The sequence below is a fragment of the Hylobates moloch genome, unplaced genomic scaffold (genome assembly GCF_009828535.3).
Source record: "Hylobates moloch isolate HMO894 unplaced genomic scaffold, HMol_V3 SCAFFOLD_6, whole genome shotgun sequence".
In the NCBI taxonomy this organism is placed as follows: Eukaryota; Metazoa; Chordata; class Mammalia; order Primates; family Hylobatidae; genus Hylobates; species Hylobates moloch.
The window spans coordinates 8,885,859-8,911,433 of NW_026652281.1; the positions used below are offsets into that span (position 1 = coordinate 8,885,859).

General features: G+C 47.9%; 1 protein-coding gene across 1 annotated transcript in view; it reads right to left on the reverse strand.

The window, feature by feature from the left end:
• BCO1 (beta-carotene oxygenase 1) overlaps nucleotides 1-25,575 on the reverse strand; it is a 55,657-nt gene that overhangs the window by 18,692 nt on the left and 11,390 nt on the right. Inside the window, exons 3-7 of the mRNA XM_032155886.1 lie at nucleotides 12,381-12,510; nucleotides 9,906-10,053; nucleotides 7,470-7,617; nucleotides 4,226-4,449; nucleotides 1,943-2,200 (exon numbers count right to left, since the gene is read on the reverse strand). Of these exons, the coding sequence (XP_032011777.1) occupies nucleotides 1,943-2,200; nucleotides 4,226-4,449; nucleotides 7,470-7,617; nucleotides 9,906-10,053; nucleotides 12,381-12,510 (908 nt within the window). The remainder of the gene's footprint in view (nucleotides 1-1,942; nucleotides 2,201-4,225; nucleotides 4,450-7,469; nucleotides 7,618-9,905; nucleotides 10,054-12,380; nucleotides 12,511-25,575) is intronic.

Below are 25,575 nucleotides of genomic sequence, written 5' to 3' on the forward strand. Positions count from 1 at the left end.
CGTCTCTACTAAAAAATACAAAAACAATTAGCCAAGCATGGTGGCGGGTGCCTGTAGTGCCAGCTACTCGGGAGGCTGAGGCAGGAGAATTGCTTGAACCCGGGAGGCAGAACTTGCAGTGAGCTGAGACTGCACAACTGCATTCCAGCCTGGGCGACAGAGCAAGACTCCATCTCAAAAAAAAAGAAGAGAAAAAAGAAAAGAAAAGAGAATAAAAGAAAATAAAAGAAAGAAAAGCAGTCTGTAAGATAGTATGTATCTCTTCAGCCATAAAAAGAAATGAAGTACTGGCCGGGCACGGTGGCTCACACCTGTAATCCCAGCACTTTGGGAGACGGGGGCGGGCAGATTGCCTGAGTTCAGGAGTTCGAGATCGGCCTGGGCAACATGGCGAAACTTCACCTCTACTAAAAATACAAAAATTTAGGCATGGTGATGGGCACCTGTAATCCCATCTACTCGGGGGGCTGAGGCACAAGAATTGCTTGAACCTCAGAGGCAGAAGTTGCAATGAGCCGAGAATACACCACTGCACTCCAGCCTGGGCGGCAGAGCGAGACTGTCTCAAAACAAGCAAAAAAGCAAAAACCAACAACAACAACAAAAAGAAATGAAGCACTTATACAGACTACAACACAGATGAGCCTTGACAACACTGTGCTATGTGAAAGGAGCCGGACACAAAAGACCACGTATTGTAAGACTCCATTTACACGTGATGTCTAGAAAGGGCGAGTCCGCAGAGACAGAGGGCAGATGACAGGTTGCCTGGGGCAGGGAGGGGAGGACTAGGAGGTGATGGCTGAGGGGTGTGGGGTGTGTTTTGGAGGTGATGAAAATGTTCTAAAATTTATCGTGGTGGTGGATGCACAACTGTGAAAACATACCAAAACTGTCGATCACTTTAAATGGGCAAATTAGGCCGGGTGCGGTAGCTCACGCCTGTAATCTCAGCTCTTTGGGAGGCCAAGGTGGGTGGATAAGGTCAGGAGTTCGAGAACAGCCTGAGCAACATGGTGAAACCCCGTCTTTTCTAAAAATACAAAAATTAGCTGGGCGTGATGGCAAGCCCCTGTAATCCCAGCTACTTGGGAGGCTGAGGCAGGAGAATCGCTTGAACCCCAAAGGTGGAGGTTGCAGTTAGCTTAGATCATGGCACTGCACTCCAGCCTGGGTGACAGAGTGAGACTCTGTCTCAAAAAAAAAATAAATAAATTAATTAAAGGGCAAATTGTATGCTGTGTCAATTACATCTCAATAAAGCTGTTAAAAATTATGTACGACGGCTGGGCGCAGTGGCTCACGCCTGTAATCCCAGCACTTTGGGAGGCTGAGGCGGGTGGATCACGAGATCAGGAGATCGAGACCATCCTGGCTAACACGGTGAAACCCCGTCTCTACTAAAAATACAAAAAATTCTCCGGGCGTGGGGGCAGGTGCCTGTAGCCCCAGCTACTCCAGAGGCTGAGGCAGGAGAATGGCGTGAGCCCGGGAGGCGGAGCTTGCAGCGAGCCGAGATCGCAACACTGCACTGCAGCCTGGGTGACAGAGCGAGACTACATCTCAAAAAAAAAAAAAATTATGTACGTTATGATTAAAATGAAGATTCACACACACACACACACACACACACACAAGCACACACACACACACACACACACACAGAGACAGAGAGAGAGAGCCTGGGAGACAAACATATATATCCGCAATGATCATCTTCGGTGGGAGGTTTCTAGGGATTTTTTTTTCCTTTTTACTTGTCTATATTTTCTAAAGTTTTTATTATGAATCGGTACTACTTTGCGAAAAACAATGAAAACTTTTTTTTTTTCAAGAACAGTTCATTTTGGATTTCAATGTCAATCAAATAAGGGCCAAAGTAACTTCACACCTGGGCCCATATCTCTCTAGAAAGAAAAGGGACCTCCTTAGAAGCCATTACCTTGTCCACGTGGAGGGGCACGGCAAACCTCCTGAGCGTGGGGACCGAGGTTAGCCTGGAGTTCTCCTTGAAGTCCTGGTTCAGGTTGGCCAGGTAGAAGAGCTGGTAGAGGCTGTTGTCCTCGTAGGCAATGACGTCAAACATGATGCAGCCGTCCTCTTCGTAGGCGTTGACGTGATGGAAGACCACCATGGCGTCTGTGTAAAACTTGGTCTGCAAAGGCTGCCTGGTCCTTTGGTCGATGACGTGGATATAAGTCTGAAAAAGGACACACATCAAGGGCTCAGCTCACCCTCTCTCAGCCTGGCACTGTGCATCTGGGGGCTGAACAAAACCCAGCCCTGCCAGGAGCTAGGCTCAGGACTGTGTCCCCATTCTGCATTCTGTGTCTGCTCCACAACACCAGACAGACAAAAGTGCCCCCCAAAATGAGAGCTGTTTATTGTATTTCCACGAGTATATCTTTCAGATGGAGAGGAGGGATGCTTTGCTTCCAGAGTCTTTGCAGTCACTAGGAGGACAGTGTTTGGAGAGACGCGCCAGTGTGCACGGTCCCCTTGTTCCGTTGTGCTGACATCCCAGCTCCCTGGCAATGACCACGTTGGGGAGAATCTGCCAGGTGCAGGCTCCATCTAAGACTGGAGCCTTGGCAGGGTGCGGAGGCTCACACTGTAATCCCAGCACTTTGGGAGGCTGGGCGGGCAGATCACTTGAGGTCAGGAGTTAGAGACTAGCCTGGCCAACATGGCAAAACCCCATCTCTACCAAAAATACAAAAAATTAGCCAGGCATGGTGGCACGCGCCTGTAATCCCACCTACTCAGGAGGTGGAGGCAGGAGAATCGCTGGAACCCAGGAGGTGGAGGGTGCAGTGAGTCAAGAATGTGCCATTGCATTCCAGCCTAGGTGATGAAAGCAGAACTCCATCTCAAAAATAAATAAATAAATAAATTCGCTAGGCATTGTGGTGCGTGCCTATAATCCCAACTACTTAGGAAGCTGAGAGAACAGAATAGCTTGAACTGGGAGGCGGAGGTTGCAGTGAACTGATATCGCACCACTGCACTCCAGCACAGGTGACAGAGTGAGACCCTATTTCAAAAAAAAAAAAAAAGAAAAAGAAAAACTAAAACTGCACGTGAAGGCAGAGATGGTGGAGTAACACAGTGTCAGTGGGATGTGGCGGCTCCCTTCAGACATGGGGGTGGACGGGAGGCGGGAGGGTGGAAGTGAGTTGGGGAGGATTTTATACATGGCTTTCTATACTTGTATATTCTTTGAATAGGTAACACTGAGAACTACTGGATATTTTACAAAAGTGAAGTGACAACAGCAAAAAGAAAAAAAAAAAAGACCAGGTGCAATGGCTCACACATGTAATCCCAGCACTTTGGGAGGGGAAGGGAGAAGGATCACTTGAAGCCAGAGTTTGAGGCTAGCCTGGGCCACATAGCAAGACCCCAATCTCTACAAACGACAAAAAATTAGCCAGGCAAAGAGACATGTGCCTCTGGTTCCAGCTACTTGAAGGCCTGAGGTGGGAGGATCGCTTGAGCCTGGGAGGTTGAGGCTGCAGCGAGCTGTGATTGTACCACTGCACTCCAGCCTGGGTGACAGAGCAAGACTCTGCCTCAAAAACAACAACCCCCCCACAATAAAAACCCAACAAATAAATAAATAATAGTAATACATACATACAAACATACATATGTACATGTGTTCATACACATATGCACATACATGCAAATATACATGTACACATACACAAGCATGCAATACATGCATACATACTTTGAGCACTCAGGTGTACTTCAATGTAAGGAGAGGTTTCTACTGAACCATCTGGTGGAACATACTGTCATTACAACGTCTAAACCTCTGGCAGCTACTGCCCCAACGCTACACGCTGGTAGCAGACATGCTGAAGGGGTCTTGTCAACAGGGCGGAGGCTGGGAGGAGCCCAGCTCTCCATGAGGACTGAGGACTCACTCCTTTTATTTCTGGGCATATGGGGACTGCCACGGCTTCCATGTTTGCCCAAGATGGCAATCCCTTGCCTGGAGAGCTGCATCCAATAACTCATCACCATGGAGGTACAAAGGCCTGGGGTCCATTCTGAAGGACCATCCAGCTTCAGAAATCGCTGGAAGGTGGGTAGATGCCTCTGGTAGCGTCCTCCCTCTTCCATGCCACTTCCTTCCCTTAACTTTCACCCTCCTGCACACCGGCCTCCCTCCACGGGCAGCCAGCACCCACTGGGCTAGAGTCCAGTCAGACCTCACCTTCTCCTCCCTGTGGAAAGCCAGGCAGGAGGCCCAGCTCATTCTCCGGATGTACGCGGTTGCCATCTTGAGAATATCCAACCTGAAAGGCTGCTCAAGGAAGATGACATAGTTCTCGGTGACTCCAAAGCTGTGGTAGTAGCTTGGGGAGAGCAGGGAGCGGGACGGGATGGAGCAGAACACCTCTGTGTGCTTCCAGGGGCTCTTCCCCTGCTTCTTGCCCTCTAGTAAGACAAAAAGGAAGCGTCAGGAATTGTGCAGGATCTGGCTGGCCCCCCAAGACCACACCACCGTCACCTACGAACTGACTTCATTGCTGAGAAGAACCTTTACATTAAACAGCAACGCTTAGACAGATAATGAGGTTGCTGCAGCTGCTGCAGGGGGCCAGGCTGAGACCTTCCACTCAGCACCCATCCCATATACAATCTGAAAACCACTGAAACAAGAGGGAGCCCTCCAGGTCGCGGGTCTTCACCTATAGCCTGAGGGCTAAATCCTGCCTCCACCTGTTTGTTTGTTTGAGTCTCCCTCTGTTGGCCAGACTGGAGTGCAGGGGCACCATCTCAGATCACTTCAATCTCAGCCTCCTGAGGTTCAAGCAACTCTCCTGCCTCAGCCTCCTGAGTAGCTGGTATTGCAGGCTCACGCCACCATGCTTGGCTAATTTTTGCATTTTCAGTAGAGATGGGGTTTTGCCATGTTGGCCAGGCTGGTCTCGAACTCCTGACCTCAGGTGATCTGCCCGCCTCAGCCTCCCAAAGTGCTAGGATTACAGGTGTGAGCCATTGCGCCTGGCCATTATTAGGGGTTTTATATAAATGTAGATAGTCAAGCTGGGCTGTAGGATGGCCATTTTATAGATGGGAAACTGAGGCTTAGTGGAATGGGCTATCATTATGGTCAGAGTCACAGGGTTAAGCCAAGAAAACACAGCCCCCTTTGCCTTCCTCCTCTTTTATCAGGGATTATGACTCTCATAGAGTGAAGGTAGAGAACAGAATAAAATAAAGCAGTCATCCACGTGCCTCGCCCTGCACCCAGACACGGAAGGTGCTCAATACATGTTCAGTTTTCTTATTCCTTTGCAAACATGAGTCACCCGCTGGTCAAAAGGCCTCCCCACCCAGGCCTGCGGCTGGCTTATAATGGGTTATCTGCAAACTTCCCCACCTCTCTTGTGGCCACCTGTGCACCCTGTAAACAGCTGGCTGGTGGGAGGGATGCTGTGGGGTTATGGGATACTTATTGTCTTTATAAAACAAATGGAACACAGTGCAAACTGAAACGAAAAGCACTGTGGCCTGGGAGGAGCAGGATGGGACATGAGACCCAGTGCCACCGCCAGCATGGAGCAGGTGCTCAGAGGATCTCTGCTTGTAGGATGTCAGTGGCTCCTGGGAGCTGTGTGACTGGGGTGTGTCATCTGATCCCCTGAGCCTCACAGTCCTCCTCTGTAATACAAGGTGGCAAACTCAAATGCCTAGACAATCCCCAGGTATGGCATTCTAGGATTCTGAGCTTGACCCCTATATCCCTTTACTAGCTTAATTAATGAGAGTTCTATTTAGCAAGTACACTCCGTGTACCTTCTGACCTCAGAGGCTCACATCTCCAGGCAGAGCCTGGTAATTTGCTCAGGGGGCTCTACAAGACTGTGGGGGATAGGGGAGCAGCAAGGATCACAGGCAGAAACCAGTTTTTCCTAAACTAGAAGGTCAGAGGAAGCACTGTTTTAGTTCTGCACTGTCTCCTGAGTCCTGTCAGCTGTCCTCACAGGCCTAAGTCTCCTGGGTGTGGTTCCCAGGAGGGTCCTGGACAAACATGGGCTAAGAACCTCCGCCTCCTCCCCCTCAGGATCATGCAATCACAGTCAGCCTGGGCTTTGCTCCAAGATGCCAGCCCCACATGGAGAAGGTCCAGAAGGCCTGGAGAACAGGGCAGGGATCTGGAGTGTATCCCAGCAGGGCTGAGCTCCCTAAACAGCCCTGGAACCCCGGCTGCAGGGGCTGGGAAAGAAAGTAGGTGGCATAATCTTGCCATAGAAAGGTTTGTCAGGAGACTGAAAAACTGAATGGATGGAAGGATGAATCGATAGGTGGGTGGGCGGGTGCATGAATGGGTGGATAGTAGATAGATGGATGGATGGTGGGTGGATGCATAGATGGTGGATGGACGGATGGTGAGTGAATAGATGGGTGGTAGATGCAGATGGTAGATGGATGTTGGGTGGGTGGATGGATGGATGGTGGGTGTATAGATCGTGGGTAGATGGATGGGTGGGTAGATAGATGGTGGATGGATGGTGGGTGGATGGATGGATGGACGGTGGATGGGTGGATGGGTGGATGGATGGGAGAATCGGTAGATGGATGAATGGATTCATGGTGGGTGGGTGGATGGGTAGGTGGATGGATGGTGGATGGATGGTGGGTGGGTGGGTGGATGGATGGATGAATGATGGATGGATGGGTGGGTGGGTAGCTCAATGGATGGATGGATGGTGGGTAAGTGAAAGGGTTGATGAATGGGAGAATGGGTAGATGGATGAATGGATTCATGGTAGATAGATGGTGGATGGATGGTGGGTGGATGGATGGATGGACGGTGGATGGGTGGATGGGTGGATGGATGGCAGAATCGGTAGATGGATGAATGGATTCACGGTGGGTGGATGGGTGGGTAGATGGATGGTGGGTAGATGGATGGATGGAGGGATGGTGTGTGGGTGGATGAATGGATGGATGGTAGATAGGTGGATGGATGGTGGGTGGCTGGCTAGATAAGTGGTAGATGGGCAGATGGGTGGATGGATGGTGGATGGGTGATGGATAGGTGGATGAATGGTGGGTAGATCGGTGGATGGATAGTGAGTAGATGAATGAATGGTGGATAGATGGATGGTGAGTAGATGCATGAATGGATGGATGGTAGATGAATGAAAGGTTGGATGGTAAGTAGATGATGGATGGATGGATGGTAGATGGGTGGATAAATTAATAAAATAATAAACTGGAGCCTAAATAAAAGAAAATTACAATAGTAAAGGGATTTCTTTCTTCCAAGAGCAATCCCAGCAACTCCTCTTTTCTTCTAAAGGAAAGTACTGAGTTCATGGTCCATTTGAATAATCTTTGAGAGAAAGTACCACACTGAGTCTTTTGTCATCAACGAAAAACAGAACTCTTCAGAAGGAGCCACCCTTAGTTGTTTGTATTTTATTCAGTTCCCCAGAGTGGCCTACCTGGTAATGTGGGAGGGATCTTAAAAATCACATACTTTGTCCTCCCCTTTTCCACAATGGATGTGCCCATGTTTAGAACATTTCCAGCCTCATCATAATGGGGATGTGACGTTGCCAGATTTACTGCCACGTATTTACGATAATCAACCTGCAAGATATGACACCACCTGGTTTTTCAAAGGAGAAAGGTTGAAGTCCTGTGAAAACGTGACTGATTCTGGGTTCAGAGAGATGAGGGATATTTTTGTACACTGTTGATCTGAAAACGATATAGAATTTGCTTTTAAAGAAGATTTTCACTCTTGTGACCTGATACAACCTCACATGGGGATTTGAGGGGCTCAGACAGCTAATAGGTTGTGGGGGAGTTAGGGAGCTGTTGTGCTTCTGTGCCTATCATGCCAATCCTGCTGCCTGACCTTGCTGGAATCATCAACATGGAAACAAGATTCCTCACTGCAGAAAGCTCTGAGCAATGACCTGGGCAGAGAGGTAGCCTTCGAGCTAATCTTGGCCACAGCTCTGTCATTCCGGCTTAAATTCTGCCCTTTTGCATTGCACAGAAGCATAAATCTCTAGGCCTCTCTTAGAGGATTATTCTGGGAATGGAGAGGTTACAAAAACATTTGGTCAAAGTGAAGCTCGATGAACGAGCTGAATAATGACCCTCACTCTGCAGTCCACAGCTGCAGAACGATGGAGTGGCCGCAGACCAACCGTCTACCCTTCCTCCACCAGAAAAACACAACTTCCAGCCCAGAGTCAGATAACTCCTTTCTCTTCCAGCATTTCCTCTCTGTAGCCCTGTGGAAAGCGTCATCAGTTGGACTGATGCCGTCTAGCTTAAAAGGAGCTGGACATAATTTCACAGCTAAGAAAAGCCTCATCACTTTAACAGATCGTTAAAACGTATTGCAGAGACATTGGACTTTTGAAGAGCCAGCTGGAGAAAATTGAAAGTGGGTCTATTGATTCCCACCAAAATGTTGACTTGATTCTTCCCAGGAAAGGTACGTGCTTGAGCACTGACTTTTCTGCCCTAGCTTTTTGCCTAACGCCTCCCTCTTCAGGTCAGTAGAAGGTAGGATTGCTGAGAATCGCAGGTGTTTCAATAGTCATTCATTCAAATTCTCAGTGAACTCCCTCAGTGCCAAGAATTATCAACACAGTTATGGGTTGAATTGTGTCTTGCAAAAAGACAGGTTGAAGTCCTCACCCCGGATACCTGTGAAGGTGACCTTACTTGGAAATAAGGTCTTTATAGATGTCATTAAGTTAAGATGAGGTCATACGGCACTGGGGTGGGCCCTAATGCAATGACTTGTGTCTCTACAAAAGGCAGAATATGGTTGGGTGCAATGGCTCACGCCTGTAATCATGAGGGCGGATCATGAGGTCAGGAGATCGAGAGCATCCTGACTAACACGGTGAAACCCCATCTCTACCAAAAATACAAAAAATTAGCAAAGTGTGGTGGCACGTGCCTGTAGTCCCAGCTACTCAGGAGGCTGAGGCAGGAGAATCACTTGAACCCAGGAGGCAGAGGTTGCAGTGAGCTGAGATCGCACCACTGCACTCCAGCCTGGGCGACAGAGTGAGACACTGTCTCAAAAAAAAAAAAAAAAAAAAAAGGCAGAACATTTGGACACATAGACCCATAAGGAGAGGCAGTGTGAAGACTGAGGCAGAGGGTGGAGGGATGCATCTACAAGCTGAGGACACCAGGAGTTGCCGGCAACCACTAGAAGCCGGAAGGGGCCAGGGAGGATCCTCCTCTGGAGTCTTCAGAGAGAGCATGGCCCGGCTGACACCTGAGTTTCAGACTTCTAACCTCCAGAACTGTGAGAGAGTAAATTTCTGTTTTTTTTATTTGTTTGTTTTTGTTTTTGTTTGAGACAGAGTCTCGCTCTGTCACGCAGGCTGGAGTGCAGTGGTGCAATCTGGGCTCACTGCAACCTCCCCCTCCGGAGTTCAAGCGATTCTCCTGCCTCAGCCTCAGAGTAGCTGGGATTACAGGCACCTGCCACCATGCCTGGCTAATTTTTGTATTTTTGGTAGAGATGGGGTTTCACCATGTGGGCCAGGCTGGTTTCAAACTCCTGACCTCAGGTGATCTGCCTGCCTTGACCTCCCAAAGTGCTAGGATTACAGCCATAGGTCACCGCATTCAGCCAATTTCTGCTGTTTAAAGCAATCTTTTTTGTAGGACTTGGTTACATCAGCCCCAGGAAACTGATACAGACACAAAGATAAAAACAACACAGTCCCTGCCTAGCATCTAGCACTAAGTGTGGCGCTAGGACATGGGATCCAACGGTGTTAGAGGAGGGGCCCCTCTGGTGAGCTCCTTGCAGGCTGAGCAAGCTCGCCCCGGGCCATCTCCGACTCTCCCTTTCTTGAGTCAGGAAGTGATGCTGGTTACATATGTGTTGATACCTTCTCCAGGGTTTCCAGAGTCTGTGGGTTGATTTTCCTGATGTAATTGGTCTCTGAGGTCGCATAGAAGTCTTCTCCGCACTTCATGATGTTGATCAGGCAGTTGTCCGTGAAATCGGGGATGGTGTGAGACAAGTAGGAGAAAGCTCTGGGGAGAAAAGCAAATCAACAGTCAGTGGCTGTGTCCACCCAGCCAGAGAAGTCTGTCCTTGATGGCTTTAGTTTTCCTACCACTTAAAAATGCTTTACTTCGGCCGGGCGTCTGTAATCCCAGCACTTTGGGAGGCTGAGGCGGGCGGATCACAAGGTCAGGAGATCAAGACCATCCTGGCCAACACGGTGAAACCCCGTCTGTATTAAAAAACACAAAAAATTAGCCGGGCGCGGTGGCAGGCGCCTGTAGTCCCAGCTACTAGGGAGGCTGAGGCAGGAGAATGGCTTAAACCCGGGAGGCGGAGCTTGCAGTGAGCCAAGATCATGCCACTACACTCCAGCCTGGGCGACAGAGTGAGACTCCATCTCACAGAAAAAAAAAACGCTTTACTTCAACTAAGGAAGAAAAAGCAGCTGGATCCCAATGGGTCATTTGAGGAATCCTAAGAACTCAGACACCCCAAAGACACCCCCACGTTGAGTCAGCTAAGAAGTGAGTCAGCCGGAATGCCATGGTCACCAGCCGATCCTCCTGGGCTCCCCAAAACCCAAAGGTCTCTAACATCAGAGCCCGCAAGACATACTGTTCCAAAGTATGTCAAGAAGCTCTACGTAAGTCATATATGAACCCGTAACGGCTCCCAAAGCCTAACAACGCAGCTGATATCTGCTTTGCCAGGAATGTGAGTCCACACTGGTTATCTCGAATTTATCCAGGAAATTAGTTTTTAATTTAAAAAGGAAAACAAACTAATTATGAGTTAAGAACACATTAGCTCATTTGATCAGATCACAAAGCTTCTTGATCAAAGCAAGAAGAAAGAAAAACCAGAGGGGTTTATGGATGGTGAAATTGGCAAATCCTGTACCGGTGTCTTGGGGAGTGCTCCTCCTACTGGCAAATACTGGAACAACAAGGAGGCTTGGTTCCAGGACCTCCAGGTGGTAGTTTTAAATTCGTGATCCTGGTATCTCCCCTACCAGGTAAGTATGGTTTTAAATTCCTTTGCTCTTTCCTCCTCCTTTCTCACTGGCTCCTGCCCCACACCTCCTATTTGCAAATGCGAATTCAGTGCTTGCTCTGAGCTAGCCCTAGAGCTGGATACTGGAATGGGAGAGATGACTTCAGTTCTCAAAAAAGCAGAAGCAATCTTTCATCTCTGGGCCAGTCTACCCTTCCACTGTTTCACAACTCTTCTATGTCTAGAGAGTTTCAGAAAGAACATACTGATGCCAAGCCTGATTCCCTGGCCAAGAATTTAATTGTCAGATATGTAACACATTCATATGGATCCTAACCCAGATGATTTAAAATATATACAGTGGCCAGGCACAGTAGCTCATGCCTGTAATCCTAGCATTTTGGGAGGCCAAGGTGGGTGGATCACCTAAGATCAGGAGTTCAAGACCAGCCTGATCAACATGGTGAAACCCCGTCTCTACTGAAAATACAAAAATTAGCCGGGCATGGTGGTGTGTGCCTGTAATCCCAGCTACTTGGGAGGCTGAGGCAGGAGAATCACTTGAACCTGGGGGGCAGAGGTTGCGGTGAACTGAGATTGCACCATTGCACTCCAGCTTGGACAAGAAGAGTGAAACTCCATCTTAAATAAATAAATAAATGAATAAAATGAAATGAAATACATACAGCAAAAAACTCTCCCGCTCCTCAACATCCATCTGCCCCACATCCCCTACGCATCCTTTCCTAGTTTCTTTATGCATGTACAAGCAAAATTCAATCTAGATTTCTTCCTGCTTTTTCACACAAAGTACAGCTTATAACATGCTCTTTCTACACCTTCCTCTTTTTTTTTTTTCCACTTAGTCTATCTTGGAAATGTTTCTGCAGAGCGCAAAGAGAACATCCCCATTTCTTTTTACTTCTACATGGCATTTTCTTGTACAGTTTTACTGTTATGGATTTAACCACTCCTCTTATAATGAACATTTGGGTTGTTTTCCACTACTTGTTATAACAAATGATGCAGCCATAAATGACAAATACCTGGTACATGTGTCATTTCGTATGCAAGTAAGCAGATCTCTAGGCTGAAGGGAATGTGCATTTATAATTTTGACAGATGATTCTAAATTGCTTTCCCACCAGCCATGTGGGAGGGCTTCTAATAATTTGTCAAATGCTCTTAGTCTCTCTGGCAATCAGTGATCAAGAACTGTGTAGCACCTCCGGTTAAAGGGCAGTCATGTGGAGTTTTCATCCACCCTAAAGAGAATTGTCAGAGGAGCAAATGCTGGTTATTTCAGCCATCAAGGATAGCAGAAAGCATGAAATTGCTCAGATTTAAAATAGGCAGTTACTTGGAAAATATGTTTTTGCAGGGGTCCGGATAGGCCATGGTTCCAAACTCAGACACCACAATCCTGTTTGCCTCAATATTGGCATTGTAGGTATCGCTTCTCAGGTATTTGCTCCGGTAATAGACTTCACCTGCAAAAGAAGAACCAGCATAATCTCAGGCTGATGCCTTTACAGGGCTTTAAAATCAATGTCAGCCCTTGTAGGGGTTTTACTGGAAGAAGGAGGTGGTTATTTCACTAGGACAAGCTTCTTTAGTACACAGGGCTGATACAATTAGCATTTTAAATATAATTTTATTTATTATTATTATTTTTAGTTTTACTCTTGTCGCCCAGGCTGGAGTACAATGGTGTGATCACGGCTCACTGCAACCTCCACCTCCTGGGTTCAAGTGATTCTCCTGGCTCAGCCTCCTGAGTAGCTAGGATTATAGGCATGCACCATCACGACCGGAAAATTTTTGTATTTTTAGTAGAGATGGGGTTTCACCATGTTGGCCAGGCTAGTCTCGAACTCCTGACCTCAGGTGATCCACCCGCCTCGGCCTCCCAAAGTGCTCAAATTACAAGCGTGAGCCACCATGCCCGGCCTGGAATATAATTTTAGACACACATTTTCTCACTCCTGACTCACAACAGTATGGCTGGACAAGAATGTGTTACGGTTTGAATGTTTCGTTCCTCGCAAATCTCGTGTTGAAACCTGTGATGTTGCAGGTGGGCCTAGGAGGAGGTGTCTGGGTGATGGGGGTGGGTCCCTCATGAATGGCTTAGTGTTGTCCTTGTGATGAGCGAGTTCTCACTCTGTTAGTTCATGCAAGATCTGGTTGTTTAAAAGATCCCTCCCTCCCCTCTCTCTCTCCCTTTCACCATGTGACGTGCCTGCTACCCCTTTGCCTTCTGCCATGAGCCAGAGCTTCTTGAGGCCCTAGCCAGAAGCCAAACAGATGCTGGTGCCTTGCTTCCCGTACAGCCTGCAGAACCGTGAGCCAAATAAACCTCTTTTCTTTATAAATTACCCAGTCTCAGGTATTCCTTTATAGCAATGCAGAAAGTGCTAATGCAAAATATGCCTGTTCTGAGCTCCATTTTCCATAGGAAAGAACTCAGGCTCAGAAACATTCTATGGGCTTGCCCAGGGTCACCCATCTGAGAGTGCTGACCAGGAATCAGTCATCCCTTCCACCCTGTTTGTGTCCCCCCAGGGAAGGAGCAGAGCTAGAGGACTAATCTAGAAGGCTGCATATGTTGGGTGGGTTTCCCCAGGGCCCCGTTCAGTCCTCGGAGCGCCGCCTCCAGAAGCCTAGTTGATCACTTCAGTCTCCCTGGAGTAACGTTTGATATTGGACACAACCAGGAGGTGACCTAATGCCCAATCCTGCATACCAGTAGAGGGTCAGGCCTGTGTTCGATGTCTAATTCATCCAGATTCTGCAGAGACTCTAACTCATGGCATAAATCTCTTGACCAGCCCATTGAGACCAACCTCAAAACATACCCGATGGTTCTAGACCTGTGTTAGTTTTCTATTGCTACTATAATGACTTACCCCTCACTTAGTGGCTTCACACAACATACACTCATTATCTCCGAGTTTGGAAGAAAATCTGAAATGGGAATTACAAAGCTAAAATCAAGGTGTCCACAGGGCCAGTTCCTTCTGGAGGCTCCAGGGGAGGTCTGTTCCTTGATTTTTCTAGCTTTGAGAAGCTGCTGCCTTCCCTGGCTCATGGCTGCATCACTGTGACCCCTGTCTCCTGTCCCAGAATCACATCTCCTCTGAGGCTGATCCTCCTGCTTCTCTCTTGAGATTACATTGGGCCCATCCCTAATGTCAGATCACCTCCCCCATCTCAAGATCCTGCATCTAATCACATCTGCAGAGTCTCTCTCTCTCTTTTTTTTTTTGAGATGGAGTCTCTGTCACCCAGGCTGGAGTGCAATGGTGGAATCTTGGCTCACTGCAAGCTCAGCCTCTCTGGTTCAAAATATTCTCCTGCCTCAGCCTCTCTGAGTAGCTGGTATTACAGGCATGTGCCACCACGCCCAGCTAATTTTAAAAATAATTTTAGTAGAGACAGAGTTTTGCCATGTTGGTCAGGCTGATCTCGAAGTCCTGACCACAGGTGACCCACCTGCCTCAGCCTCCCAAAGTGCTGGGATTACAGGCATTTGCCTAGCCTGCAAAGATTCTTTTGCTTTGTAAAATAACACATCTAGGCCAGGTGCGGTGGCTCACACCTGTAATCCCAGCAGTTTGGGAGGCCAAGGTGGGCGGACCACCCGAGGTTAGGAGTTTGAGACCAGCCTGACCAACATGGTGAAACCCCATTTCTACTAAAAATGCAAAAATTAGCTGGGTGTGGTGGCACACCCTTATAATCCCAGCTACTCAGGAGGCTGAGGAGAGAGAATTGCCTGAATCCAAGAGGCAGAGGCTGCAGTGAGCTGAGATCGCGCCACTACACTACAGCCTGGATGACAGAGTGAGACCCCACCTCAAAAAACAAACAAACAAACCAAAAAACCAACAACAACAACAAAAAACCCGCATCCATGGATTCCTCCTGGGGCAGGGGTGAGAGGAGGTCCTTCCCAGTTGGGAATAAGTCAGGAGAAGCTTCAGGGAGGAGGTGGTGCATGAAATAGCTCTTAAAGGATGAGTAGAATTTGACTGCAATATGCTGGGGAGAGAGGGCAGAGCTGTCCCATTCACCCGCTAAGAGGTCTGTAAGGAAAGGCCTGGAGTTGGGAAAATGCAGATCCTTTCTTGCAGGCGCTGAGTCCGGTTGGGCTGGAACATTACAGAGGGATTTGGAGGACAGGAGTGAAATGAAATTGGGAAATGGGCTGAGGGGTCCTACTAGGTTTGCAGGCCTGATAACTTTTTTTTTTTTCTTTTTTGAGATGGAGTCACTCTGTCACCCAGGCTGGAGTCCAGTGGTACGATCTTGGCTCACTGTAACCTCCACGTCTCAGGTTCGAGCGATTCTCCTTTCTCAGCCTCCCGAAGAGCTGGGACTACAGGCATGTGCCACCATGCCCGACTAATTTTTGTATTTTTAATAGAGATGGGGTTTTACCCTCTTGGTCGGGCTGGTCTCGAACTCCTGAGCTCAGTTGAACTGCCCGCCTTGGCCTCCCAAAGTGCTGGGATTACAGGCATGAACCATAGCACCAGCCCTGAGAACTTTATTTGGTGGGCAATTTGAAACCTCAGGGTGGGGCCTGAAAGAGGCAGTGTTTTATTTTATTTCGGTGTTAATTAGCAAATGACATTATGATTTTTTCCTTTTACAGAACACATTTCTTTCTCGTGGTATAATATGTGCTTCCAGTGTTGGTACAATTACAACACACGGAAAAGCCAAGCCTGGGACACAGTGACATTTGCTCCAATAAGCAAAAAGCTGACCTCAGAAATGCCCATCATATACTGACTGCCACAGGATGGGCTTACAGGAGACGACATGTTTCAAGAAATTCTCACCCAGTGCCTTTTAATATTTTAGGAAAAGGAAACTAGTACTAACAGCCAGCATTGAGCACCAGCATGCTCAGCACTGTGCTGGGCACTTGACGTGTGTTAACTGGTTTCATACTCACAACATTGGAAGCAAGTAGAATACTCTAACTAGAAATGCATTTGCCGGGAAAAAAAAAAATCAGCCATGCACAGTGCCTCATGCCTGTAATTCTAGCAACTTGGGAGGTAGAGGCAGGTGGATAACTTGAGGTCAGGAGTTCAAGACCAGCCTGACCAACATGGGGAAACTCCGTCTCTACTAAAAATACAAAAAAAATTAGCCCTGGTAGTGGGCACCTGTGGTCTCAGCTACTCGGGAAGCTGAGGCAGGAGAATTGCTTGAACCTGGGAGGCAGTGAGCCGAGATCGTGCTGCTGAACTCCAGCCTGGGCAACAGAGACTCAATCTCAAAGATGAAAGAAAGAAAGAAAAGAAAAGAAAGAAAGGAAGGAAGGAAGGAAGGAAGGAAGGAAGGAGGGAGGGAGGGAGGGAGGGAAGGAAGGAAGGAATGAAGGAAGGAAAGAAAGAGAAAGGCAGGCAGGCTGGGCATGGTGGCTCACTCCTGTAATCCCAGTTCTTTGGGAGGCTGAGGCGGGTGGATCACAAGGTCAAGAGTTTGAGACCAGCATGGCGTATATGGTGAAACCCCGTCTCTACTAAAAATACAAAAATTAACCGGGCGTGGTGGTAGGCACCTGTAGTCCCAGCTACCAGCTACTTGGGAAGCTGAGGCAGGAGAATCGCTCGAACCCAGGAGGCAGAGGTTGCAGTGAGCTAACGCCACTGCACACCAGCCTGGGCAACAGAGCAAGACTCCATCTCAAAAAAAAAAAAAAAAAAAAAAAAGAATAACATAATGTCATTTGTTAATTAATAGCAAAATAAAGCAAGATCTAAACAGTGCTTACAGGTTCCAACTTTTTTACCAAATGAAGTACAAAGGGCTTGGGTACTCACAGCCCTGCAGACTCATTTCCCAGCCAATAAAATTGAGGCATAGAGAGGTTAAGCAGCTTGTCTTAACCCACACAGCTAGCGAGTGGTAATCTGGATTCGAAGGCCAGCAATGGACATCTAAAGCTGGCCCTCTTAACCAAGATCCCAACACAGCAAGAACAATCAGTTTCACTGGTCTGTCTGCACCTTCCAATTAAAATCACTCTTACAGAAATGCGCAGCTTGATGATGTCCAGCCTGCTGAGGTTTCACAAAAGGGACCTACCCATGCAAACTATATCCTGATCAAGAAACAGGACCTGGAGCCAGGTGCAGTGGCTCATGCCTGTAATCCCAGCAGTTTGAGAGAGCCAGGGGGGGGGATTGCTTGAGCCCAGGAGTTCAAGACTATTTGGGCAGCACGGCGAGACCCCATCTCTACAAATAATACAAAAATCAGATGGGTGTGGTAGTCCCAGCTGCTCAGGAGGCTGAGGCGGGAGGATCACTTGAGCCTGGGAGGTCAAGGCTACAGTGAGCCAAGATCGCACCACTGCACTTTAGCCTGGGCAACAGGGCAAGACCCTGCCTCAAAGAAAGAACCAGGACCAGAGCAGCCCCCTGAACGCTAGCCTCATATATCCACCTGGTCACTAACCTCTTCTCCATCCAGGGTAAACGCTATCTTGACTTTAAAGAGTTTCAATTTGTTCTGCCCTTGAGGTTGTGTTTCCATGTCCATTGCCAAAGGATTTGAATGTACATTCCAGTGGCAATGACTCCCACCTGTGCACTTGGATGGAAATAATGACAATAATAGTAACACTAATTATAAGAAAATTGAGGGGAGGCCTGGTGGCTCAGGCCTCTTGTCCTGGCACATAAGAAGGTGAGGCTAGGTGTTCGAGCCCAGCCTCGGCAATGTAGGAAGCCCTCATCTAGTAAAAAAAAAAAAAAAAAAAAAAAAATTAGCCGGGCATGGTGGCATGCACCTATAGTCCTAGCTACTCGCGAGGCTGAGGCAGGAGAATTGCTTGAACCCAGGAGGCAGAGGTTGCAGTGAGCCGAGATTGCGCCATTGCACTCCTGCCTGGGTGACAGAGGGAGACTCCATCTCAAAGAAAAAAAATACAATAAAATGAAATTGAGGGAGATCATGAAAGTCCTGCTAGTTCCTCCTCCAGTCTTCAGGAGGTTATTTGTGTTCCTAAGAGGCAATCATCTACTCTTTACGCAAACATCTTTTCAGGGGTGGTTACTGTGTGAATAAGTGTCACTGAGATATTTCTTTCTTCTTTCTTTGTGAGATAGGGTCTTGCTCTGTCACCAGGCTAAGCACAGTGGTGCAATTATGGCTCACTGCAGCCTCAATCTCCCAGGCTCGAGTGATCCTCCCACCTCAGTTTCCCAGGTAACTGGGACTACAGGTGCGTGCTACCATGCCTGGCTAATTTTTTATTTTTTGTAGAGATGGGATCTTGCTATATTGCCCAGGCTGGTCTTGAACTCCTGGACTCAAGCGATCCCCCCGCCTTGGCATCCTGAAGTGCTGGGATTACAAGCGTGAGGCACCGTGACCAGCCTCACTGAGATATTTCTGTAGGGGGAGATTTATTCCTTGGCAGCAGAAAGAAATATGGAGGAACGGTTAGGAGCCTGAGCTTTGGGGCTGACCAGGCCCTGAGTTCATGCTTTCAACCATTATTTATTGAGCGCCCTCATGGGCCAGGAGTGAAAACATAACAATGAGCAGAACAGCCAGGATTCCTGCTGCTAAGGAGGCGCAATCTCCACATGGATATGAATCCTGGCTTCATCATGTACCAACCATGCACTTGACCTTGGTCAGAGTCAGGAATCTATCCCCTCCACTGTGACACATTCCTTGCAGAGTCACGTGACATTTGAGGCTTGCAAAGCACTGTGCACATAGCAGGTGCTCAAGAAAAGCTGCGTAGAGTACTGAGATGCAGTAGACAGAGTGATCAAGGCTTCGGCTCTGGGTTTCATCTCATCCAGGTTGGGTGACCTTGGGCAGGTCTCTTAATCTCATTGAGCCTGGGTCTCCTTGACTAGAAGCTGGGAATCACATAGTCCTCCCCTTCTAGGTGGATAGTTTTATTATTTTTATTTTTTATTTTTGACGACATCTTGCTCCGTCACGCCGGCTGGAGTGCAGCAGCGCGATCTCAGCTCACTGCAACCTCCACCTCCTGGGTTCAAGCAATTCTCCTGCCTCAGCATCCTGAGGAGCTGGGATTACAGGTGCCTGCCACCATGCCTGCCTAATATTTGTATTTTTAGTAGAGAGGGGGTTTCACCATGTTGGCCAGGATGGTCTTGAACTCCTGACCTCAAGTGGTGAGGTGGGCAGTTTTAAATGAGATGAGGAGATATAAGGTGTCCTGTGCATTGACTCACAGCATGCACTTGGTAAACAAAGGCTGTTGAAACTACATTGTCCAGGAAAATCCGGGTGGCAGGTGGACCCACCTGTGGGTGAGCAAGGCCACACATACTCACTGGTCCTCAGCTACATGCTACAGGGAGACAGAGGCCCGCTTAAGGCCACCCTGATCTCCACTTTGAGCCAGCCTGTCTTTCACTGGTTACGCTTGCTGGGAGTCACCACCCACAAGGCACTGGCTAAGGTGCTTGACCTGAAATGTTGAACTCTGTTCACTTGAAATATTGGCTGGGTGCTGTGGCTCACGCCTATAATACCAGCACTTTGGGAGGAAGAGGCAAGTGGATCACTTGAGGTCAGGAGTTCAAGACCAGCCTGACCAACATCGTGAAACCCAGTCTCTACTGAAAATATAAAAATTAGCTGGACATGGTGGCGGGTGTCTATAATCCCAGCCACTTGGGGGGCTGAAGCAGGAGAATTGAGCCTGGGAGGTAGAGGTTGCAGTGAGCTGAGATCATGCCACTGCAATCCAGCCTGGGTGACAGAGCGAGATTCCATAAAAAAAAAAAAAAAAAAAAAAATGAAAGAAAGAAATATAAACACCCAGGCTGGGTGGTGGACAGGCTGCCCATTTCCTATAAACATCCAGCCCCAGAGCATAGAGTGCCTGATGACCACAGGAAAATGTGTGTCTGGAGTTACTCAAGGCTGACCCTGGACTTTGACGTTGAGATTGCAGAAGGAGCCTCCATGCGTTCCCCAGCAGCCTGCTTTCGGGAGAGCCCAATTAGCCGCATTCCTTCTGAAGGGACATATGCAAACAGACGTGCTTCTGCCTGGGATCTTCTACAACTAGGACCAGTTTGATATTTTGGGGAAGAAGGGAAGATATATATATATATACACACACACACACCACGTGTGTGTGTGTGTGTGTGTAGGTATATATAAAAGAAACTTTCCAGTGTTTGAATGCTGGTGGGACAATGACTTTGCCTGTTAACTTTATCAGAAAATTAACAAATATCATTAATGAGGGAGACTTGGAATCACTCATCTCTATGCCTGCTTTGTAAAAATTTTTACTTTGAAATAATTTTAGATGTACAGAAAGAAGTGTTCTTGTACCCTTCACCCAGTTTCTCCCTCTGTACTCTGCTTTTTTTGTTCACATCTTTGTTATTTTTTACATGTTTTTAATTTTTTTTAGATAAAGTCTCACTCTGTCACCCAGGATGGAGTGCAGTGGTGTGATCTCGGCTCACTGCAGCCTCTGCCTCCAAGGCTCAAGTGATCCTCCTGCCTCAGTCTGCTAAGATGCTGGGACTGTAGGTGCGTAGTCCCATGCCTGGCTAATGTTTTGATGTTTTGGTAGAGACCAGGTTTCACTGTGTTACCTAGGCTTGTCTTCAACTCCTGGGCTCATCCTCCCACCTCAGCCTCTCAAAGTGCTGGGATTACAGGCGTGAACCACAACCTCTGGTCCCCTCTTTGTTTTTTTTTTTTTAGAGCATTAACTTCCACTGGCCTCTTCTGAAGGCCACAAGCTATTTTCTGCCTTTTCGTTTCTTGCTCCAAATTCTTTTCTCTAAGTTAGATGTTTGGTCTTAAGCACCTAACCCGCATCCAAGCTGGAATCACCTGGGTGCTTTAAAAAGTTACCGAAGGCTGTTCACTAGCCCATGGTTCTTCTGATTATTAGTATTAATAACACGGTCTTGGTTAGGCCTGGGCAGCCAAGCTGGAGGCCCATCATGGAGGGACTGTCAAACCTCAGAGGGCTCGGGGTCACCTGGGAAGCATGTTAGAAACACCGACGCTGTCTCTGTCTTTTAGGACTATGATGCACTCAAGCCCTGCGCAGCTTTCAGGATACAAAGCTTTATTGAACGGCCAGGCACGACGGCTCACAATTGTCATCCCAGCACTTTGGAAGGCCCAGGCGAGTGACGAGTGGATCACCTGAGGTCAGGAGTTTGAGACCAACCTTGCCAACGTGCTGAGACCCTATCTCTACTAAAAATACAAAAATTAGCCAGGCATGGTGGCTCATTCCTGTAATCCTAGTGACTCGGGAGGGTGAGGCACGAGAATCACTCGAAGCTGGGAGGCAGAGCCTGCAGTGAGCCGAGATCACGCCACTGTTCTCCAGCCTGGGCAACAGAGCGAGACTCTATCTCAAAAAAAAAAAAAAAAAAAAACTTCATTGAGAAAGGAGGCACACAATCCACTTTTTGAGAGTTACTGGCTTTCTGTTTTCAGCTTATCAGGGACCCTAACTTCCCCATGTGTTCTCTTCTGAACCCGCTAGAGAGGAACTGAACATTTCTGGTGTATCTTCCCATTGTTAGACAATGGGGTGCCACGGAGAGTCCTAGAGGAGAGGAGAGATGAGGCCAGGCTGTGCCACACCAGTGTTAGCAAGCTGGCAGCACTGAGAGGATTGGGCTGGAGAGATGGGGAGGCAGGAGCTGGTGGGAAGGGAAAACAGGGCTGAACTGCACAATGGTTAGGATTTGGGATTCTGAAGTTAGAGAGTACTGCGTTCATATCTGACCTTTATCAACTCTTAGCTGTGTGCTTCTGGGCAAGTGACTTGGCCTCTCTGGACTTAGTTCCTCATCTCTAAAATTGTGGTAGTCCCCAGGCTATCCTCCTCAGCAGTGACAGGGAGGGCTGAGTTGTGGACGGACATGAAACACTTGGGGCAGGGCCCGGCAAACCCTCTTTGTAATAAATATTGATGAGTTTGATTGGGAAAGTATTGCCTCTGTCTACCAAAACAACGACTGCCTCACTGTACCATCTCAGCTCCATATACAGTTTCCAAATGCCCCTCTGGGCCAGGCCCCATGCTAAATGATGAAGACACAACAATTCAGGCAGGCTCCCTGCACTCTGGGCCTTCCCACCCTATGCTGCAGATTGGCAAAATGATGCCCGCCAAGCAGAATGGGGCATGAACCCTCAGACGCTGGCCTAGGTCTAAGAGAAAGATGGAGGGAAAGCAAATCGTTGGGTGTAATTTCTGGGTTTCCTATTTTCCAAGCCAAATCCAGATTATGAATAAGACTGACTCGGCTGGGCGCGGTGGCTCACGCCTGTAATCACAGCACTTTGGGAGGCCCAGGCTGGTGAATCACCTGAGGTCAGGAGTTCAAGACTGGCCTGGACAACATGATGAAACCCCATCTCTACTAAAAATACAAAAAAAACCTAGCTGGGGCCAGGTGCTCACACCTGTAGTCCCAGCATTTTGGGAGGCCGAGGCGGTCAGATCACGAGGTCAGGAGATTGAGACCATCCTGGCTAACACGGTGAAACCCCGTCTCTACTAAAAATACAAAAAATTAGCTGGGCATGGTGGTGGGTGCCTGTAGTCCCAGCTACTTGGGAGGCTGAGGCAGGAGAATGGCGTGAACTCGGGAGGTGGAGGTTGCAGTGAGCCGAGATCGTGCCACTGCACTCCAGCCTGGGTGACAGAGCAAGACTCCGTCTCAAAAAAAACCAAAAAACAAAAAACAAACAAAAAAAAACCTAGCCAGATGTGGTGGCACGTGCCTGTAATCCTAGCTATGCAGGAGACTGAGGCATGAGAATCACTCGAACCTGGAAAGTGAAGGTTGTAGTGAGCCGAGATTGCACCACCGCACTCCAACCTGGGTAACAGACCGAGACTCCGTCTCAAAAAAAGAAAAAAAAACGTAAGAGACCATGGAGGAGCTGGCAGCTTGGAGAAGCAATGCCTCATGGAAGGAAAACCACTGGTGCTTTTTTTTTTTTTTTGAGACGGAGTCTCACTGTGTCACCCAGGCCAGAGTGCAGTGGCGTGATCTCAGTTCACCACTGCCTCTGCCTCCCAAGTTCTAGCAATTATCCTGTCTCAGCCTCCCAAGTAGCTGGGACTACAGGTGCCTGCCACCACGTCCGGCTAATTTTTGTATTTTTAGTAGAGATAGGATTTTACCATGTTGGCCAGGCTGGTCTTCAACTCCCGACTTCAGGTGATCTGCCCACCTCGGCCTCCCAAATTGCTGAGATTACAGATGTGAGCCACCGCGCCTGGCCACCACTGGTGCATTTATCTTCCACGTTCCTCACCCAGAACAGTATTTATTTCCAAGAATCATTGGGAACTTCTGTTTAGAAAAGAAAGGAATCATTAAGGTTTAGTGCTGTCAGCAAAATATGGAACCACCCATTCTGTAGCTGAGTCCCAGTAAAATCTGCAAGTTATTGCAGACTCAGAGCTTGCACCTTTCACCCATAGTGTCTCTATTCATGTGTAAATGTTACAGGAAGTCACTGGCATAGAGTACACATTCAAAAAATAATTGCTGACTAGCTCAAAAGAAATTAATAGTTATATAATTTTTTTTTTTTTTTTGAGAGGGAGCCTCGCTTTTGTTGCCCAGGCTGGAATGCAGTGGCACGATCTCAGCTCACTGCAACCTCTGCCTCCCGAGTTCAAGCGATTCTCCTGTCTCAGGCTCCCAAGTAGCTGGGATTACAGGCGCTCACCACCATGTTCAGCTAATTTTTTGTATTTTTATTAGAGACAGAGTTCCACCATGCTGGCCAGGCTGGTCTCGAACTCCCGATCTCAGGTGATCCACCTGCCTCAGCCTCCCAAAATGCTGGGAATACAGGTGTGAGCCATCGCGCCTGACCAGTAGTTACATGAAATTAAGAACATATGCTTATCGAGCAGGTACTGTGTACGAGACATAATACAGAGCTCTTTACACATTCGTTTAGATCTCATAGCAGCTCCATGAGGTATGCTATTGAGATGTCCATTTTACAGAGGAGACTGAGACAGACAGGGTTAGTACCTTGGCCAAAGTTACACAGTTTATGTGCATGTTAGCTAAGATGGTGGAGCTGGGAGTCAAAGCCACAGATGGCGATGGTGGGTTTTATTTATATGTTTAATTATTCTTTTTTTATAAATTAAAATAGAAATGGGATCGGCCGGGCATGGTGGCTCATGCCTGTAACCCCAGCACTTTGGGAGTCCGAGGTGGGCAGATAACCTGAGGTTGAAAGTTCGAGAACAGCCTGGCCAACATGGAGAAACCTCGTCTCTACTAAAAATACAAAATTAGCTGGGTATGGTGGCACATCCCTGTAATCCCAGCTACTCGGGAGGCTGAGGCAGGAGAATTACTTGAATCCAGGAAGTGGATGCTGTGGTGAGCTGAGATTGCACCATTGCACACCAGCCTGGGCAGCAAGAGCGAAACTCTGTCTCAAAAACATAAATAAAAATAAAATAAAATAGAAATGGGGTCTCACTATGTTGCGCAGATTGGTTTGGAACTCCTGGGCTCAAGCAACACTCCTGCCTCTCAAGGTGTTGGGATTACAGGCATGAGCCGCTGTGCCTGGTCAATGGTGATTTTTAATCTGTTAAGCATCTACCAGGTGTCAGGCCCTTGCTAGAATGTCCAGTACTTCCAATGATCCCAACAGCTCTCCAGGGAGGGATGAACAAGTTCATTTTACTGATGAGGAAACTGAGGCTGAGAGACTTAACGTGATCACAGTTTGCCCATGTTAGAACACAGGAATTAACGAAAAATTTTGCAAAGCCTGGAGCGTTTGGACACAAATCTGTCCACTGTGTGACCCGGAGCCCGCTAAATCCAACCTGGACCTCTTTAAGAACTCAGCTCATGATTATGTGGCATAAACTGGCTCAATGGCCAACAGCAAAGAATTTACCTTCCACCTCATGAGCCAGACACCTAAACTCAGAATCTGCCTTATTTGTGATGCCCTATATTTAGCCATTTCCCTTTCCACTCAGGGACACCCCTCGGCTTATTGTGTAAGTGGTCTGGCTATCTCTTGCTTAATGGGCAATATATGCAGCTTTGCTCTTTCCAGCTTTGTACTCTTCCTTTTTTTTTGAGACAAAGGCTGGCTCTGTTTCCCAGGCTGGAGTGCAGTGGCACAATTTCAGCTCACTGCAACCTCTGCTTCCTGGGTTCAAGTGATTCTTGTGCCTCAGCCTCCCTAGTAGCTGCGATTACAGGTGTGTGCCACTATGACCGGCTAATTTTTGTATTTTTAGTAGAGATGGGGTTTTGCTATGTTGGCCAGGTTGGTCTCAAACTCCCGACCTTGAGTGATCTGCCTGCCTTGGCCTACCAAAGTGCTGGAATTACAGGCGTGAGCCACTGCGTCCGGCTACCAGCTCTGTCCATTTCCTCTTTCAACTTCAGGCATGTCTGATTCCTGTCCTCTTCCACCTGTTCTTGCCTGCCTGATTCAAGATGTATATTATTTTGCAAGATTAACTATTTGAAAAAGAACCC